General features: G+C 44.9%; 1 protein-coding gene across 2 annotated transcripts in view; it reads right to left on the bottom strand.

Annotated features, from left to right (window-relative positions):
• ARHGEF3 (Rho guanine nucleotide exchange factor 3) overlaps positions 1-19,610 on the bottom strand; it is a 305,070-nt gene that overhangs the window by 264,540 nt on the left and 20,920 nt on the right. Inside the window, exons 1-2 of one of the 2 annotated variants that reach the window (XM_043975606.1) lie at positions 19,023-19,051; positions 4,525-4,596 (exon numbers count right to left, since the gene is read on the bottom strand). In XM_043975606.1, coding sequence (XP_043831541.1) covers positions 4,525-4,586 — 62 coding nt within the window. In that variant the 5' untranslated portion in view covers positions 4,587-4,596; positions 19,023-19,051. Of the gene's footprint in view, positions 1-4,524; positions 4,597-19,022; positions 19,052-19,610 lie in introns of those variants that run through there. The other variant, XM_043975605.1, reaches the window with a different exon arrangement.

Raw genomic sequence — 19,610 nt, 5'->3', positions numbered from 1 at the left:
AGGGTTAAGTGACTTGCCCAGGGTCACACAACTAGTAAGTGTTGAGTGTCTGAGGCTGGATTTGAACTCAGGTCCTCCTGAATCCAGGGCCGGTACCTTATTCACTGTGCCATCCAGCTGCCTTCTCTGGTTTCTTTCAAGTTGTTGTTCAGTCATTTCAGTTGTGTCTGACCCTCTGTGACCCCATCTGGGGTTTTCTTGGCAGTGACACTGGAGTGGTTTTGCCATTTCCGTCTCCAGTTCATTTTACAGATGAGGAAACTAAGGCCAACAGGGTCAAGTGACTTGCCCAGGGTCACACAGCTAGTAAGTGTCTGAGGCCAGATTTGAACTCAGGGTCCTCCTGACTCCTGGCCGGTCACTCTATGCACTATGGCACCACCTAGCTGCCTTCAAGACTCATCTCAAATCCCACCTATGGCAAGAGAGCTTTCCCTTTCTACCCTTCCCACCTCTACCCTTGCTCTCTCCTCTGAGATCACCTTCCATTTAACTTCTTTTTATACTTTGTGAGTATGCATGTGTGTCTGCCACATTTTGCATGTTGTCTCCCCATTAAGACAAGAGTATCTCCAAGGCAAAGATTATATTTTTGCTTTTCTATGACTCTCCAGGGTTTATCAGAGGGTCTGGCATACAGCAGATGCTTGATAAATGCTTGTTGTGTCCTAGGGAAGCACCAGTCCTGTTTTCCTTCCCCCTCCTCTGTCCTCCCCCCCCCCCAGACATTTGGAGTACTAGGTTCAGTTCTGGGCTCCATCCTTTAGTTAGGGACATTGATAAATTGGAGACCATTCAGAGGATGACAATAGGACGGTGAAAAGCCCTGAGGTCCCATCTTCTGAGAATATCTGAAGGAACTGGGTATATGGAGCCTGCAGAAGACATAATGTGAGATGTGATCATTGTCTTCCTGTTTTGAAGGCCTATCACACTGAAGAGAGAGGAGACTTGCCTTGCTTGGCCCCGTAGAACAAAGCTAAGAAGGACGGATGGAAGTAGCAAAGAAAAAAAATTCTTCCGAATAAGTGCAACCAATATTAGAGGGGCCGTGGGAAGAGACACAACCTGCTGATGGCTTCTGGAACTGCTCTTTCTGGATAAGGGCCAAAGCCTGTGGTGATGGGCTGTGAGGGGAGGATGCATGCAGGCTGCAAATGAAGGTCTTGAACCCTATACTATCCAATGAGTGAAAAGCCAACCTGGTTTCTCCATTTGGTTCTACTCACCTGAGGAGCTCCAAAGAATGTACATTGTCCTATTGTGTAAGCGAGTATGGATTTTAATCCTGACCCTGCCACCAACTGGAAAAATGATCCCTAGTGAGTGAGTGAATGAATGGATGGATGGATGGATGGATGGATGGATGGATGAAAAGGCTTGTATTAAGTGATTACAGGCACCAAACAGAGTACAGTAATTGCCCAGGACACAAAAAAGAAAAAAGACAACAATCCATGCTTTCTAGGAGTTCATGTCCTACCTTGGGGTGGCAAGGTGGGGAAGACAACACGTGTAGGGGGCTCAGTGACAAGATCCTAAGGATGCAGCAATGGGGTGGATGCAGGACCAGGGTGACTTTAGTGTACACTGGAGTTTTTGCCCTGCAAAGAGTGGAGTTTGAAGAGCCTAGCCTAGTGGGCTGATGATGAGTGAGATGAGCAGAACCAGAAGAACATTGTACACAGTATCATCAACATTGAGTGTTGATCTACTGTGATGGACTAGATTCTTCTCACCAATGCAATGGTACAGAAGAGTTCCAGGAAACTCATGATAGAAGAGGATCTCCAAATCCAAGAAAAAAAAAAAAAAGAACTGTGGAGTATAGATGCTGATTGAACCATACTATTTCTTTTGTTTTGGGTGCTGAGGTTTTTCTATTTTGAGGTTTTTCATCATTGCTCTTATTTTTCTCTTATAGCATGACTAATGCAGAAATAGGATTAATGTTATTATGTGTGTGTATATATATAAAACCTATATCAGATTACTTGCTGTCTAGGGGAGAGGGGAGGGAGGGAGAAAAATCTGAAATTGGAAAGCTTGTATAAACAAAAGTTGAGAACTATCTTTACATGTAACGGGAAAAAAAAATACTTTATTAATTAAAAAAAAAATGAAGAGCCCAGCCTATCATCACTGGGAAAGAAGAAATGGCTCTAAGGACTGGAGTGGAAAGAGGGATGCTAGGTTCCCTCTGGAAGGTATGACAGAGGGAAGATGGAATCTATGTCCAGTCAGGAAGAGGACAAAGGGACACTGACAGGACGGTGGGGGTGGGGTCTGGACAGCCAGCTACATATCCCATTAGTACATTTGATCACGTGGCTAACCTATTAGTGCTCAGTCCCTTGTGGTTCTGCTCAAAGGAAAAGGGGGCGTGTCTTAAAATATACATGTACAAGCTCAGGAAAAAAAGCTGTCAAATCTCCCAAGGGCTAAATGAGTAATCTAAAACTCCTAAAGGGATTTGCATGCCCAGCTCATATCTACAGGAAGCTCCAGCATTTGGGGTTAAAATCTTTTTCTTACTGGCTTTGGGAAAATAGGAATGGGTTGGGAAGACCAAGCATTTATTAAGCACCTACTATGTGCCAGGCACTGCACAATCCCTGCCCTCAAGGGGCTGACACTTGTCTCCTCCGCTTGAGGAAAGTCACTACCTGGCCAAGATCTGGAAGAGACACAATATTCCTCATTCCTGGCTTCCCTCTAATTCTCCAATTCCTAAGCTAAAGAAACAGGCACTGGACTGGAAACACCCTGGAGGCAGGGCCAGGAGTTTCTATTTCTGTAGGCCTGCCTCCCTGTTTGCAGTAAATACTCAGTAGTTCTAAATACTCCTTCACCAAGGATTGACCCAGAGTCCTCCTCTTCCTCCCAGGTTAGTCTATTCCTTTGCTCAGAGTGGAAGTCAGGATTCTGGGAGAGCTCTCCCCAAACCCTAGCGTCGGAAACACTCCATGATGGCTGTGATGGCCTATCTCCAGGGTGTCACCACCAAGGTGATCATTCTCATTCGTTAACAGACTCAGCCCCAGGCTTTCATCAAACATCAAGTTTTGCTCCATCAGAATCAGCAAAACCCCAGCCAAGTCAGCTCATTGGCTCTGAGAGCCCAGAGGCTTGACCCAATACCAGGAAAGTGTCACGCTGCTCCCTGGCACAAGCCTGCTCTCAGATTTCCCCAGGAGGGAGATTTACATGAGTCAGAGCATCTCCACCCAGAAAGAGAAGTGTTAGATCAGCCTGACACACACCAGCCCTGCCCGCTGCTCAGAGGGGGGGGGGGGACGGACTTCCTCTTTGTTACAGAATTCTGGGAGCAGAGATGGAGAGGCTTTTCCCTGGGGAAGTCTGATCACTCAGAGCACAGACTTTTTCTGAAAGGTCCTTTGCCAGCCAGGGTCACCTATCCTGCTCTCTTGGCCAAGCCTGGGCTCCTTGGCTGACTCCATACACCCTGAGCCCAAAGCTCTGAGACTTACAACATACACAGCAGGCGTGTCCTCTGTTTTGAAAGGTCTATATGTCCAACTCAATGGGGTAACAGGAGACCAAGCCATCCGAGATATCAGCCAAGTCACTGCTATCCATATGCATTCATCTAGTCCTCTGCTAAGGCGGAAAACAGGTAGAGGCTGAGGAAGCAAGGGGACCACCCAGAGGCACGTGGGTTCCCCAAGGGAGGTTAAGTCAGAACCATCCTTCTTATCTCCCCCCATGTGAACCTTTGATCCCTCCCCGGGTCACCATGCTCAGAGAGGTGAGCTTCTGGCCACAAGCAGGCCACTTCCGGCCACCATTTCCAAAGGAGGCTGGATGGTACACCCACACACTAACGATGGAAGGTAAACTCCCTGAGGCAGGCGCCTGCTTACTGAACATTTCCACATATCCTGGCACAGATCAGCATTTAAATGCTACATCTCTAGCTACTTTTTCCCTATGAAAAGAATGATGACCTTGAAGTTAAACTTCATCCATTATTGAAACAAGCCAGTGTGGGACTAGGGATGAGAGAGGAAGGCATGGTTTCTAATCCCCCCCACCAAGAAAATCCTCTTCCTCACCCCAGTGGTAGTCGGGCAAGGAGGCAAGTCAGGTCAGGCCCTGGCTGGTGAGAGGCCTGTTCAGAACACAAGGCTTGATGTTCCTCACCCAGGTGCTTTTCAGCTCAATCAGACAAACATTAAGCACCTTTAAGTAATTAATTAATTAAATTAGAGCAGAGGAAGGAGAGTCTTCTAGGCCTGGGGAAACAGTGTCTTGTTGTGGAACAGCTGGGAGGCCAATGTTCCTGGATCTAAGAGTATGGGAGGAGGAGGGAGGGGGGAAAAGCGGGGCGTGAGGGTGGGGTGGGGAAGCTATGAAGCAAAAAGCAGATATTAATTAATTAATCCATCTAAATTAATTTAATAAGTGAATGCAGCAGGCACTGGATTAGCTACTGGGAAAGGAGGAAGACCCATAAAGGAGCCCCCGCCTTCAGGGAACTTGGGTTTTAGTTTGTTTTTTTACCTTTCCTTCTTCTCTTCCATTCCCCTGCAGGCATACTGGCTCATCACTGTGGAATTGTCCATTGCTGGGCTCCTGGCACGGGTAAAGAAAAGAACACGTGTGTCAATCAATGAACATTTCTTGAGTGTCTATTATGTGTCTGGCATGGCGCTATGCTATATGCATACATATACAAAGAGAGCTGTGGGCATGCGTAGATTAAAAATTTAGAGGCATTTAAGATGCAAAACCACCCCCAAACGTTCCTCTCTTCTACCTTCCTCCCAGGAGTCCAAGCTCCTGGATGCCTCCCCATCTCTCATCCCCCAGATGGCACCAAGGCTTGTTGATGTCACCGTTGTGGCATCACTCAAATTCTCCCCCTTCTCTCCTGACACTGCCCCGACTGTGGTGCAGACCCCAGCACGCTTGGACCACGGCAATAGCTGCTGGTGGGTCTCCCTGCCTCAAGTCTCTCCCCGCTCCGGTCTATCCTCCACTTGTCCACCAAAGGAATCCATCTCCCTAAAGCCCGGGTCTCACTACATCCGCTTCACACTCAGTAAACTCCAGTGACTCCCTATCACCTCCAGGGCCGTATAAAAAACAACAACGCTCTGCTTGCAGTTCAAAGATCTTCATAACTTCCCCACCCCGGCCTCACGCCCCCCTGTTCCCCCTCCCTCCTCCTCCCATACTCTTAGATCCAGGAACATTGGCCTGGAAGACTCTCCTTCCTCTGCTCTATACACTGACCTCCCTGGCTCTCTTCAAGCCCCAACTAAAATCCTGCCTTCTACAAGCCCTTTAACTCCAGGGCCTTCCCTCCGTTCATTATCTCCAAATCATCAAGTACATAGAATGTCTGGAAATAATTGTTTGCATGTCACCCCCATTAGACCGTAAGCTCTGGGAGGGAAGGGGCTGTCTTTGCATTCCCACACAGTAGGTGCTTAATAAATGTTTACTGACAAGACTGAAGAATAAGCAGAGGCCTGTCTTCCTCAACCAAAGGGACTCCAGATAGTATCCTGGCCACTTAACAGTTTACTCACTAAATATGGGGGGACCAGGAGAGGGAGTGCTCTTGACCAGATCATTGGGATCAGAAGATACTTCTAAGAAAAATTCCACACAGCTTCTACAGATGAGCAGGAAACAGGACCAGAAAGGGGAACAATTCTGCCAAGTTTATATGGCCTCTAAGCCCAGGAATGAACAGACTCTCTGACTCCTCCCTTCTACCTGGTGGAGTAAGATCCTTGAGGCAGAGAAAGGGTAATTTGTGTGAATGAATGAATGAATGAATGAATGAATGAATGAATGAATGAATGAATGAATGAAATGCCACTGATTAAATTCTGACTGGATCAAGCACTGTGCTATTCTCTTCACTATAAAGGCCAAGACACCCCCTGCCCTCTCGAAGCTTACATTCTAATACTTCTCCCTTTGGGGAGTGGAGAGCGGGACAGGCACTTGAATGTGGGAAAGTTACAAGAACAAAAGGGAAGTAAGGAGATTGACACACCCCATACAGGAACAAGGGCAGCACTGATCTGAAAATGGCTCTAGGTTCCTGGTTCCAGAACCACCCGGATGGGGGTGGAGGGGAGAGGGAGAGGGGTCAAGCATGCCTGACAGTGTTCCAGGATGGGCAGGCTTCAATCAGGAAAAGTGGGGCCCCAGGTCAGGAATGACAGAAAACAAAAGGTATTAATAAAAACTTATTTAACTTATTACAAATTTAAAATAACTTTTGAAAAGTGTTAAGTGGGGGAAAAAAGAGAAGGGAAGAACTAAGTTAGGCAAAGAGAAGGGGGAAAGGCATTCTCAGATTATGGAATGTCCTGAATAAAGTTGGGAAGGTAGGTTTGCCCGACTATAAAATAGGAATAGTATAAGAGGGGGAGGTCAGGAAAAGAAGGGGGTAAAGAAGCGACTGGTGCAAAGAAACCCAGGACCGAGAATTCGAGTCTGATGAAAAATTCACTGACCAGATGCCCCAGGAAGGGGGTGACTGAGATGACTCAAGTGGTCCTGAGGGGGGACAGTGGACAGAGTGAAGAGAGCTTAGGATCTGGAGTCCAGAAGGTTGAGTTTGAATCCTATCTGACACTTAGTAGTGATGCGACCCTGGACTAGCCAGCCTCAGTTTCCTCGTCTGTAAAATGAGTATAAATAGAGCACCCACCTCTCAGGTTGTTGTGAGGATTAAACGAGATAACATGTACAGCTCTCGTAAACCTTAAAGAGCAATATAAAGGCTTTGTTGTTGTTGTTGTCGAGTCATTTTTCAGTCATGCCTGACTCTCTGTGACCCCATTTGGGACTTTCTTGGCAAAGACACTGGAGCGGTTTCCTTCTCCAGTTCATTTTACAGATGAGAAAACTGAGGCAAATGGGGTTAAGATTTGAACTCCTGACTTCAATCCACTTAGCTCCCCTATCATTCATGTACTAAATATTATTTACGTTATTGACATGGGGCACAGGATAAATCAGCAGTTTCTCCAGTGAGAAGCAAAACCAAAGATGACCAGATAACAGGACTGAGGTAAGGAGGAATCTAGGGACTATTAAAGTTTAGATTCGCCAACTAGATATCAGGAGTAAGGTGAGATAACATTCTATAGCAGGAAAGTCACTTAGGCAGGCGTGGCTACTGCCCGACCAGAGGTAGGAGACAGAGATAACCCCAAAGGTCAGGACCATCATTCCAGAAAGATCCTCCTGGACTCTCAGGAACATGACAAGCATCCAAGCTTTCCTCACCCCACCCGAAAGGGAACTTCCCAGTTTTCAGGTGGACACCCCATCTATCCTCTATAAAAGCTTCTGCCTTCCCTCTGTTCTGGGAGGAGGATGTTGCTAAGCCACCTTCTTCTCCCCAGGGGTGAAATCTTTGACTTCCCTCTCACTTTCCTAGCACAAAATAAAAGACCACTTTAATTCTAATTGGACTGTGTGGGAGAGTGCAATTCTTTAGTGAGGAATACCTAAGGACCCCCACCTCTCCCCTGTGACACTATGCTATCATTTATTGAACGGAAAAGTTTTCCCATGACCACAAACGGCCGGAGACACGACAGTCTCACGTCATCTCCATCCACAACAAATGTGACGTTTGGCACCGTTGACCACCCTGTCCTCTTGCACACTCTCTCCCTTCTCTCTTCATAGGTCTTTGCTCCCCCGTAGTTCTCTTCCCATCTGACCTCTCCTTCTCAATCATCCATACCATGCCCCCTAATTGGGAGTCTTCTCCAAAATTCTGCCGTCGGCACCGCTGTCATCTCCTGTGATCTCCTGGTCACCTCATCGACACCCATAGGTTTAACTGTATCTTCAGGCCCCTGTCACCACTTCCCTTCCCCTCCCCCCCAGATCCTTCCCCTTTTCTGAACTTCTTTATTTCTGTTGAAGACATCACAGCCCTTTTTCAGAATCCCAGGTACATAACCTAGGCATTATCTTTGACCTTTCACCCACATATGCAGAGAAGAGAAAGGAATAAGCAGATTCATAATGCCTGCTATGTGCCAGGTGCTAAGTGTTTTTACAAGTTTGATCTCATTTGATCCTCACAACAAGCCTGGGAGGTAAGTGGCATTATTATTATTGCCATTTGACAGTTGAGGAAACTGAGGCAAACAGAAGTGGAGTGACTTGCCCAGGGTCACACAGGTAGTAAGTGTCTGAAGCTGGATTTGAACTTAGATATCCCTGATTCTAGGTCCAGTGCTATATCTGCTGTGCCACCCATCAGCCCTGTTTTATTAAATTAAATTTTAATGAATTTTTTTTTTTTTTAGTGAGGCAATTGGGTTTAAGTGACTTGACCAGGGTCACACAGCTAGTAAGTGTTAAGTGTCTGAGGCAGGATTTGAACTCAGGTACTCCTGAATCCAGGGCCGGTGCTCGATCTACTGCGCCACCTAGCTGCCCCTATATTTTAATGAATTATTAATGGCACTTACTGAAGCACTGCATGACCAGCTTCCTCGCAACATCTGTTGAATCCAAGCCCTTGTCTCCACTGGTCTCTAAATTCAGGTGGCCATCACATCATGTACAGATTATTGCAGCGGCCTCCTCACTGGCCTCCCTGCCTCCCTCCAGTCTCGCTCTCCCCCAGTCCATCCTCTCAACTCCCAAAATGCTTTCCCTTAAGCATAGATCTGACCTCACTCCATTGCACCACTTTTCACAACCGGGCTACAACCCATCATTCAGTCAGTCAAGAAACCTTCATCAGTGCCAACTGGGAGTCAGGCCCTGTGTTAAACACTGGGGAGACACATACACATTTTTAAAAAGACAGTTCCTGCCCTCAAGGAGCTTACAATCTAATGAGTGAAGACAACACACAAAAAAGGTGAAAAATGGGGTGCAGGGGGAGGGAGGTAGTGATGCATGATGACAGTGGGGAGAAGGCTACGCTGGACCCCTCATCAAATGGGAGCCTCTGATGTGTACTCCCCGGAGGATCTAGAAAGAGAGGGGGTTGGAATGGCCTATGGGGTCCCTTCCAGGTCTACATCTATGATTCTGCGGATATTCCAGTTCCCCAAGCAGGCTGGGAATGAAAGTCAAGGTGATCTTCATGACCCCCAGCCCAGCATGACCCAGGCTGCCCCAGGCCCCTCCAGACAGGATTTTATCAGAACCACCTTCATCTATTCAGTTTCCCTGGGAAGGGGGAGGGGAGGCTGGTGATGATAGGTATGGTGGTGTGGGAGGTAAAGAATAATTGTGGCTCAACACCTCAGCAGACTGACCAGGAGGATTGCACCCTCCTCTCTGCCCCAGGTGTCAGAAGCCAAAGAATGCACTTGACCTACACACTGGGCCTCCTGCAGACTTTATGGGAAGCCGACCAACAAGGTCTGCTTGGGCCCTGTGCCAAACCACTCAAAGACCTTTGTTACAGGGCCCTTCTTCAGAACAGCCCTGCTGAACATGGAACTTTACCTGTAGAGCAAAAGAGATGTTATCAGTGAGGCAACAAGCCTTCCCCTCCTCCCTAGCCAGCAAGGGGACTCTGGCTGGGTCAGGGGTGAAATCAGAGACAGAGCAATAGAGGGTCTGCATCTGAAGCTAACCCAGATCAGATTCACCACCTTGCTTTATCCTACATCAATCAATCAATCTACAAGCCAAGGTTACAATGACCAAGAATGAAATGTTACCCATTCATTTAACCTGCCTACCTCAGTTTCCTTAACTGTAAAATGGAGATAATATTATCACCTTTCTCCCAGGGCTCTTCTGAGGACCAAATGAGATAAGATTTGTAAATCACTTGGCACAGTGCCTGGCTAGTTATTGTTATTATTATTCTGTGACAAGGAACCATAATAGTCTTATTTTTTTTAATAACTGTCTTGTGCGTGTGTGTGTGTGTGTGTGTGTGTGTGTATGTGTGAGACAATTGGGGTTAAGTGACTAGCCCAGGGTCACACAGCTAGTAAGTGTCAAGTGTCTGAGGCTGGATTTGAACTCAGGCCGGTGCTTCATCCACTGCGTCACCTAGCTGCCCCCATAATAGTCTTATTATGTGACAATGTATATGATTACATACACAAATACACACAGAATAAATATGAAGAGAAAGTGGTTAAAGACAAGATAGTGTGACGGGAGGGCACCAGCTGTTTGGGGGAGGGGTGGAAACCAGGAAAGGCTTCCCATAGAAGGAGGTGCTAGAGATAAATCTTGAAGAAAGAAAGGAAAGAGAAGAAAGGAGGCATTGAGGAGGAGATGCCTTCTAGGCACTGTAGGATGGCCCGCAGATCATTATCATGTCTAAACTTCCTTTTCTTGTTTTTCAAAGCCATTTGTAATCAGAACTCATTCTAGCCATACAACTTGATTTCTCACTACTCAAACCTTCTATTATAATTGGTGTGGTCTCTTCGCCATCTGTGCACATTGCTCTCATGGCTTTCTCTGTGTCACCCCTCACATTATCACACTCTCAAATAGAAAACAAAACTAGACTAATGGAGGACTCAATGTACCCCTTTCAAAAGTAGACAAATCTAACCACAATGATAAACAAGGAATTAAGTAAAGGATCTGAACAGAACCTTAGAAAAGTTAGAGATAATGATGTCTAGTGATTATAGAATGGGAATACAAAGAAATTTATATAGTTCTCACTCTTGAAAGGCATCGTTATAAAAATTGACCATGTAGAAAAACATAAATACTAAACAGCATTTACTGATCACAATACAATAAAAATTATATTTACTAAAGGTTCTTGAGGAAAAAATTTAAAACTAAAAGTAACTGGAATCTAAATATATTTTAAAGAACTGGTTAATCCAAAAATAAATTGTAGAAATAATAAAAAATTTCATCAAAGAAAATCATAACAATGAAAGACAACATACCAAAACTTATGGGATGCAGCTAAAACAGTTCTTAGGGAAAATTTTATATCTCTAAACATACCAACAGGGGGCAGCTAAGTGGCACAGTGGATAGAGCACCGGCCCTGGATTCAGGAGAACCTGAGTTCAAATCCAGCCTCAGACCCTTGACACTTACTAGCTGTGTGACCCTGGGCAAGTCATTTAACCCCAATTGCCTCACAAAAAATAAATAAATAAATAAACATACCAACAAAAAAGAGAAAGAAACAATATGAATGAATTGGACACTCAATTTAAAAAAGCAAAACTTTGAATCAAATAAATAACAAATAACAATAATCAATAACAAATCCAAAAACCTCAACTAAGCAACAAAGTAGAAATTATAAAATTTAAATCAGAAATTAATAAAAATTGACAGCAAAAAAAGGAATTGATCAAAGTGGGAACTTTTTTAGAAAAATTAATAAAACACATAAACAGCTCATTTGATTTAAAAGTAGAAAATGAAATTTAGTGTCAAAAATTTTAAAAGAGAGGGTGCAGCCAGGTGGCACAGTGGATAAAGCACTGGCCATGGATTCAGGAGTACCTGAGTTCAAATCTGGCCTCAGACACTTGACACTTACTAGCTGTGTGACCCTGGGCAAGTCACTTAAACTTCATTGCCCCACCAAAAAAAAAAAAAAAAAGAAAAGAAAAAAGGAAAAATTTAAAAGAGAACTAAAAAAATTAAAGAGGAAGTAAAGGAAATTATCAGAAATTATTTTTCCCAATTACATGCTAATAAAATCGATAACTTTGAGAAAATGAATAAATATGTAGAAAAAGACACAAATTAACAAGAGTATTTAACTAACTCAATATAAAAAAAAGGAAATTTGCACAAGATATAAATGAATTCTGAAATTAAAAAAAACCTCAAGGGTCAGATGGATTTAAGTAAATTCTATCAAATATTCAAAGAACAATTAATCCTAACATTACATAAATCGTAATAATAGGAAAAAAGGTTATTCTATCAATCTCTTTCTATGATACATATGTGGAGTTCATAATTTAAGCAGGAGAAACAAAGAAGATAAAATCCATATCAATATCCATAATTAACATTGATATAAAAAAAGTTAAATAAAATATCAGCAAATAGACTACAACATTTTAGAAGGATTATATATTATGACCAGGTTGGGTTCATACCAGGAATAAAGGATTGGTTCAAGATAAGGAAGACTATAAATATAATAAATCATGCTAATAACCTAAAATAATTAAAACTGTATAATTATTTTAAGATGCCAAAAAAATTATTTTGACACAATCCAACATGCATTTCTGTTAAAAAAAAAACTCTAGAAAGCAAAGGAATAAATAGGAATTAGGGTATATAAAAACAAACCTTTCCTTAATATAGTAAATAATATCTATCTAAAACCAAGAGTAAACATTATATATAATAAAGAAAAGTTAGAGGCCTTTCCAATAAGATCAGGGACAAAGCAATGGGGCCCATTATCACCACTACTATTTAACAGAGTCCCAGGAAGGCTAGCTATAGCAATAAAACATGAAAGAAAAATCAAGGGAATAAGCATAGGTAATGAGAAAACAAAACCATCATTTTTTTTTTTTTTAGTGAGGCAATTGGGGTTAAGTGACTTGCCCAGGGTCACACAGCTAGTAAGTGTTAAGTGTCTGAGGATGGATTTGAACTCAGGTCCTCCTGAATCCAGGGCTAGTGCTCTATCCACTGCGCCACCTAGCTGCCCCCAAAACTATCATTTTTGCATATGATATGATGATTTATTTACAAGGCCCTAAAGAGTCAAACAAAAAAAATTTAATGAGAGAACTGATGATTTCAGCAATATAAAGTAGGATATAAATCTATATAAATCATGAGAATCCCTCTATCTTGCCAAAAAACAGAAGAATCTAGAAAAAGAAATTCTATTCAAAACTACGTAAGTCATAAAATATCTGGAAGTCTATCAACCAAGACACACCAAGAAACTATATAAATCCAACTACAAAACACTGCAGAAATACAGACAGACCAAACTAATTAGAGAAATATGAATAGGTCGAGCTCATGACTAATGGGAAGGTTGAACCAATATAATAAAAATGACAATACTACCTAAATTAACTTATTATTCAATTTTATAGCAATCAAACTACAAAGGAGGTATTTTACAGAGCTAAAAAAAAATAATTACATTCATATGTAAGAACAAAAGGTCAAGTATCTCAAGGAAGAAAGGAGCCCTAACCGTGCCATATCTCGAATGACACTACAAAACAGTAATCATTAAAATTATACAGTGATGATTTTTTAAAAAAAAACAAACATTTAAATTAATCAGTAGAATAGATTAGGCAAACAACAGACAATAACAGCACTATGTTCAATAAACCCAAACATCCCATTTACTGGAGTAAGGCTTCACTACTTGACAAAAACTGTCTGGAAAACTAGAAAACAGCTTGGAAAAAATGAGGTATAAACTAATGTCTCACAACATATACCAAGACAAACTTCATGAATATAAAACTCAGAAATAAATGGTGATCTCATAAGCCAATTTAAACTGCAAGGAAACTACCTTTTTGATCTATCTATGGATAAAGGAAGAATTCATGCTCAAACAAGCTATAGAGACAAGATAAAAGATAAATTTAGAAAGATAAAATGGAAAATTTCAGTTATATCAAGTTTTTGCACAAACAGATCTAATGCAGTTAAAATTAGAAGGAAAACAAGTAATTGCAGGTAAAATATTTGGAGTAAGTTTCTGTAATAAAAGTCTTACATGGAAGACCTATAAGGGACTGATTCAAATTTAGAAGACAAAGAACCAGTTCCCCAAAAGATAAATGGTCAAAGATAATGAATAGGCAATTTTCAAAAGAACTCTAAGCTATCAACAATGTGGAAAAAATAAGTGTTCCAACTCACTAAAAATCAGAAATTTGAAACTTAAAGCAATTCTGAGCAAATCTCACACCTGTCAGATTAGAAATGATGACAAAGGGGAAAATGACCTTTGTTGAAGGAGCTGTAGGAAAAGAGGTAGACTCATACATTGTTGGTAGAACTGTGAATTGGTCTAACCATTCTGAAAGGCAATTTGGAGATATGTCCAGAAAGTTACAAACCTCTGCACACCCTTTGACCCACCTCTACCCCGATGAGGTCTATACTACAAAGAGATTACCAAAAGAGGGAAAAGACCTATACAGGGTATCCCAAAATCTTAGTATATTTTTAAGCTTTTATCACTTTTATTTAGATATTAAGTATTAAGTAATCTTTCTGAGTTCAGATCTACCCTCAGACACTTAATAGCTGTGTGACCCTGGGCAAGTCACTGCACCGTTTGCTTCAGTTTCCTCATCTGTAACTGCAGGTCATGTGATCTGTGCACTATGGTGCCACCTAGCTGCCCATCACTTGCTTCCCCCATAGGAACCCCTAATGTTGGAGCTGGAAGGCACCTTAAAAATTATCCAGGGCCCCTCTCCTATTTCACAGATGGGGAAATTCAGACCAGTTTGGGGAAATCACTGGCCTGCACAGATGTCTCTGGAATTCACCGTCATGTCTCAGCTTCCTTCTTTCCCTGGAAGTTCCCTTGGCACCTGCGGCTCTCTCACCTCCTTCCCTTGGTGAGGTCCTCATGGATCTCCATGTTGAGGGAAAGCCCAGGGCAGCCTCCCTTCATCTTTTCTCCCAGCTCTGACTGACTCTCTGGGCCCTGCCGAGATACATGGGCATCTTCCCCTCTCCTGCCCTCACCCTCCTGTGCTCACTTCCCCAGGCAGATGGAAGTTCCTTGAGAGCTTGTTGGTGTTTGAATCTCCCCCCACAATTAGCACACTTTAAACCCTGGTAGACACAGCAGAGCAGAGCAGACCTGGGTCTAGAACCCCAGTGCCCCCAGGGGCCAGTCTGAAGCTTTTCCCACCACCCACCCGCACTGGAGCTCAAAGGCAGATGTGTACCTGTCCTGCCTTACCTCACCGATGTCCCTACAAGACCTGTTACAGTGCTATTTATCATCATCGGTCCATCCAGTGTTTACCAGGCACTGGGATGGCCTCTGGGGACAGAAATGCGATGAAAGAAACAAGTCCTGCCTTTTCCTTGGTGAGTCTCTCAGTCCTGACTCTCTGTGACCCCACCGTAGGTTCTCTTGGCAGACACTGGATGGGTTCTGCCATTTCCTTCTCCAGCTCATTTTTTTTTACTTTTTTTTTTTTTTTTTTGCGGGGCAATGGGGGTTAAGTGACTTGCCCAGGGTCACACAGAGAGGATCAAAGATCTCAATGTGACCTACAAACGCAGAAACAATGACCTGGTGACCAGAACCTTTCCCCACTAGGGCTCCACCGTGGCTGCTGCCTGGGCAGCTCTGGGTGTATCAAGAAGAATTCACATTGAGTCTTTTTATCAGGTTTGGGGGAGGAGGGAGAGAGGACGCTTCTCCCCCTCCAAGAGTCAGCAAAAGTCAAGGCCATGGCTAATGGCTGCCCAGATGCCTGTGCTCCACCTCTGAGTCCCACGATCTCCTCCCTACCCACCTCCACCCCATGGGGGCCTTCTGAGCCAACGGAAGGCCAACAGCACACCTCCCTGGACACGCAGGGAGCAGTGCTACCACTGCCCAGCAACAAAGACCGGAAGATCCAGTCGGGTGTGTCATCACTGCCCCCAAGGTTGGCCAGCCCTGGCTCAGTCCCAGGTGGGGAGGAGGCCTATGACTGCAGAATAAGGCACTCCCCCAACAGTCATTGCTTGGTCTGATTGTTATTGAATGAAAGTTAGTGTGTCCTGCCTGTAGCCCACTCCCCACAGGGCCTCCACAGCAGGCCTCTCCGGTCCCAGACACCAAGGGCAGGCGATTAATAACCACAGAACCTGGATCCCATTTGCTGGCCCTCACTCGTCTCTGGGATGATGTCCTGGGGAGGGGAGGAGGCTTCCCAAGTTCTTCCTATGCCCGCATCCCTAAAAGTCACCAGGGACACAGAATGCTAGAATTCTGGAATTAGAGGAGACCTCGGTGGGCTTCTGGTCCAAAGTGTCCCTGAAAATGGGTTCCTCTCTATAGAAAGGGGCCATCCAGGCTGTGTTTTGAGGCCTCTGGTGAGCCCTGGAAGCAGTCCCTTCCCCATGAATTATCAAGAAGACTTTCCTTTAACCAAACCTACATTTGTAACAACCTCCTTACTGGTCTTCCTGCCCCAGGCCACTGCCTCTTCCAATCTATCTTCCACACAGTTGCCACAGGAATATTCCCAGTGCACAGTTCTTACATTATTCCCCTGCTCAAGGACCTTCACAGGCTCCCTATTATCCCCAAAATAAAATAAAATTCATTCATTTGGTTGTTTCTATCACCTGGCTTCAACCTTTCTCTAGGCTTGGTTACGTTCCTCCCCCTTATATGAGCTATATAGTTCAACTAAAATGGCACCTCACCCAGGGATGCCCGGGCTATCCCCAAGCCTGCCAGAAGCATGCTTCCTCTTCCCCTCCACCTTTTGGAATCCAATGCCTTTATTTGAGCTCCACTCAGATGCCACCTGTGTCACAAAGTCATTCCTGGGGGCACCTAGGTGGCACAATGGATAAAGCACCGGCCCTGGATTCAGGAGTACCTGGGTTCAAATCCGGCCTCAGACACTTGACACTTACTAGCTGTGTGACCCTGGGCAAGTCACTTAACCCCCATTGCCCCACAAAAACAAAACAAAACAAAACAAAAACAAAGTCGTTCCTGATCTCTCTGCTTGTTTATACCACCCCCATCACCCTGAGAGCTTGTTGGTATTTGATGTCCACTGGTATCCATCACCCTGTAAGGATTTTGTGGTCATTTGTCTGTCTTCATTTCCCATTCTCCCCCGCCCCCCCGACCCTGACCCCCTTCTAGACAGTGAGCTCTCAGAGACCAAGGGCAATTCATTTTTGTTTTTGTATCCTCAGTCCCTTAATAAATGCTCCTTGAATCACTTGAAGGCAGAGGGCCATGCTTAACAGAACCAACCAGAGCAAAAACTCGCCACTGCCCTGTTGGTGGTATTGATTCCAAGAAGAACCAATCAGTCCATCATCCCAGTGCCAGGAGTGGAAGACACAGTTAAGCGGCAAGCGTTTCTCAGACAGCTCATGGGTGCCACGCACCGTGAGAGGGCCTGGGGACATGAATCCAAAAGATGAAACAAAGGCTCGTGTAAGTAGATGCAGAATAAAAGTAAAAAAACTAAATACAAATAAATATAATCAATCAATAAACAAGTGCCTACCACATGCCAGGCGTGGGACCGACTCAGTGCTGAGGATACAAGAGGCCAAAGACAGTCCCTGCCTTCCAGGAGCCTACAATCTAATGGGAGAAACCGCTTGCAAACAGAGCCAGCTAGATAGAGGATAAATAGATAATAGAAGGCACTGGCATGAAGAGGGATGGGGAGGCTTCAGGGAGAAGCCGGGGAGGTCAGAAATCTGGCAGAATTCCAGGCACAGCAGCAATAGAGAGAATGAGGTGGGGGCAGCTAGTTGGCAGTGGATAGAGCACCAGCCCTGAAGTCAGGAGTACCTGAGTTCAAATCCGGCCTCAGACACTTGACACTTACTAGCTGTGTGACCTTGGGCAAGTCACTTAACCCCCATTCCCCCCCCCCAAAAAAAAACCACACACAAATAGAATGAGGGAGCTGAGGGGGGGAGGTCAAGGGTCAGGGAGTAAGAGGTAAGAAGCCTGGAAAGGCAGGAGGGTTGAGGTTGTGAAGGGTTTTGAAGGCCAAAGAAAGCATTTTGTAATTAATCCTTTTGAATCAAATACAAGCAGCTGAAGACAAGGCAGGTGGGGAGGGAGGGAGGGAGCAGCAATGGAACAGAACATCTTCATGTAGAAGCTATTTGAGCCCCATCCACTTGATGAAGCAGAGGGAGGGAGGGATCATCAGTACAAAGGCAGGCATGGGAAGAGAAGCCGATGTGACTGGATCACGGGTGTGAGATCATGGGAGTGTGGGAGGGGAGATGGGCTGGTGAAGGGTTAAAAACAATGGTTATTTTATTTTATCCCAGAGGTAATAGGGAGCCACTGAAGTTGATTGAGGAGGGGAATTACGATCTGTATGCTTTAGGAGCAGTGTGGAGGACTGGGCCAGAGGGTGAGACATTGGAGGTAGGAAGAGCAATTCCAAGGCCAGGTAACAATCCAGGTGAAAGGTGATAAGGCCTGAAAAAGGTGGCAGCTGTGGAAGTGGAGACAAGGCTGGTACGAAACATACTGTAAAGGGGGCAATGACAGATTTGGCCCAAATGCGGGGTGAAGGAGAATTAGGGTCATCACAGGATGGGACTCTCCCCACTTAACAGATGAGAAAACCAAGTCACTTCTCTGAGGCCACACACACTGAGAACAGGCTGAGATGAGACTAGACCCCACCTCACAGCTACAATCACTCCATCGGTCTGCAAGCATTCATCAAGTGCCTCTGGATATTAACTACATAAGGGAGAGATTGCCAGCCCTCAAGGCACTTGCGGGGAGGCTAAGAGGAAGGTGAGCCCAGTTCAAAGAGACTTGGGAGATTTTAGGTGGGAGATAGGGGACTGGCTGATCCATCAAAGGGAGATTCCCTGCTCTAGGGGATTCCTGATCACAAAGAGCTGATGGGCTTCAAGAGCAGTTAGTATCAATACTGTCCGAGAGAAAAAAAACCCACCTCCCAAGGCCTTGAAGCTGGGAACAAGCTCACCCAGAGACGGGAGGACCTCTTTTCCAGAGGGTGCAGAAGAAATTCTAGCTCAGCTAAAGGGGTCAGCAGGCCCCTGGCAGGGTCTGAGATGGCCTCGGTCTTGCAAAATGAGCACATAAAATCCCTCATCTCAACTGACCTAACCAGAATGAAATCTTGGTTGAACTACCCAAGGGGCTAAGCAGAGAGAGGTGCTTCTGTCCTTCATCTTCCACTAAATAGAGTATTTAGAGTCTCAGAGGCCAGCGATGACTCAAAGCATCTCAATCTACATGTTAAAGTACAACAAACCTTATCAACCAATGGTCCCCCAAAGGGGGCCCCCTTGTAAGGCCTGGTTCAATCCCTAACAGCACTTACCTTCTTGGGGTGAATTATCTGCCTTGGTGAAGAGGAGACTTGGAATGTGGGCTGTCACCCACTAGCCGGGTGACCTTGGGCAAACCAGCCCCTGCATGCACAAAGTGAGGCAGCAGAATGAAGCCTTATCGTAGACAAAAGGCGGGAAAAGACCTGGGGCTGAGTCCCAGCTCCTCACAATGCAGAGGATAAAGTGCTTCCAAGGTCTTTCCCAGCTCCCTAACTGGGAGGGGGTGATTTCCCTCCCTCCTAATTACCTCAGCACATTCCCGAGGCAGCAATCACTCTGCTGCATCCCGGGGAAGCTGGTCATTGGCCCACAAACAAACAAACAAACAAAACTGTCCTTCCCGGCTCCCCCGGGAGTCTCTCCTCTATCCACCGAGTGACCATCAGCTCAGAAAGAATATGAGAGAATGGTTAATGCAGAGGATGGAGGGGAGAGCAAGGTCAACTGGGAGGAGGATCTACGGGACCCACCTTCCAACAAGAGAAACACCGAAACAGAAAGAAAATGGTTCATCTCCCCCCAAAAATAAACCTACCTAAAATGACCGTGAAGCAGCGGGGGAAACAAATTCCAACATG

The sequence above is a fragment of the Dromiciops gliroides genome, chromosome 1 (genome assembly GCF_019393635.1).
Source record: "Dromiciops gliroides isolate mDroGli1 chromosome 1, mDroGli1.pri, whole genome shotgun sequence".
Taxonomy (NCBI): domain Eukaryota; kingdom Metazoa; phylum Chordata; class Mammalia; order Microbiotheria; family Microbiotheriidae; genus Dromiciops; species Dromiciops gliroides.
The sequence above is the reverse complement of the archived record's forward strand: the minus strand, read 5'-3'. Positions and strand labels throughout refer to the sequence as shown.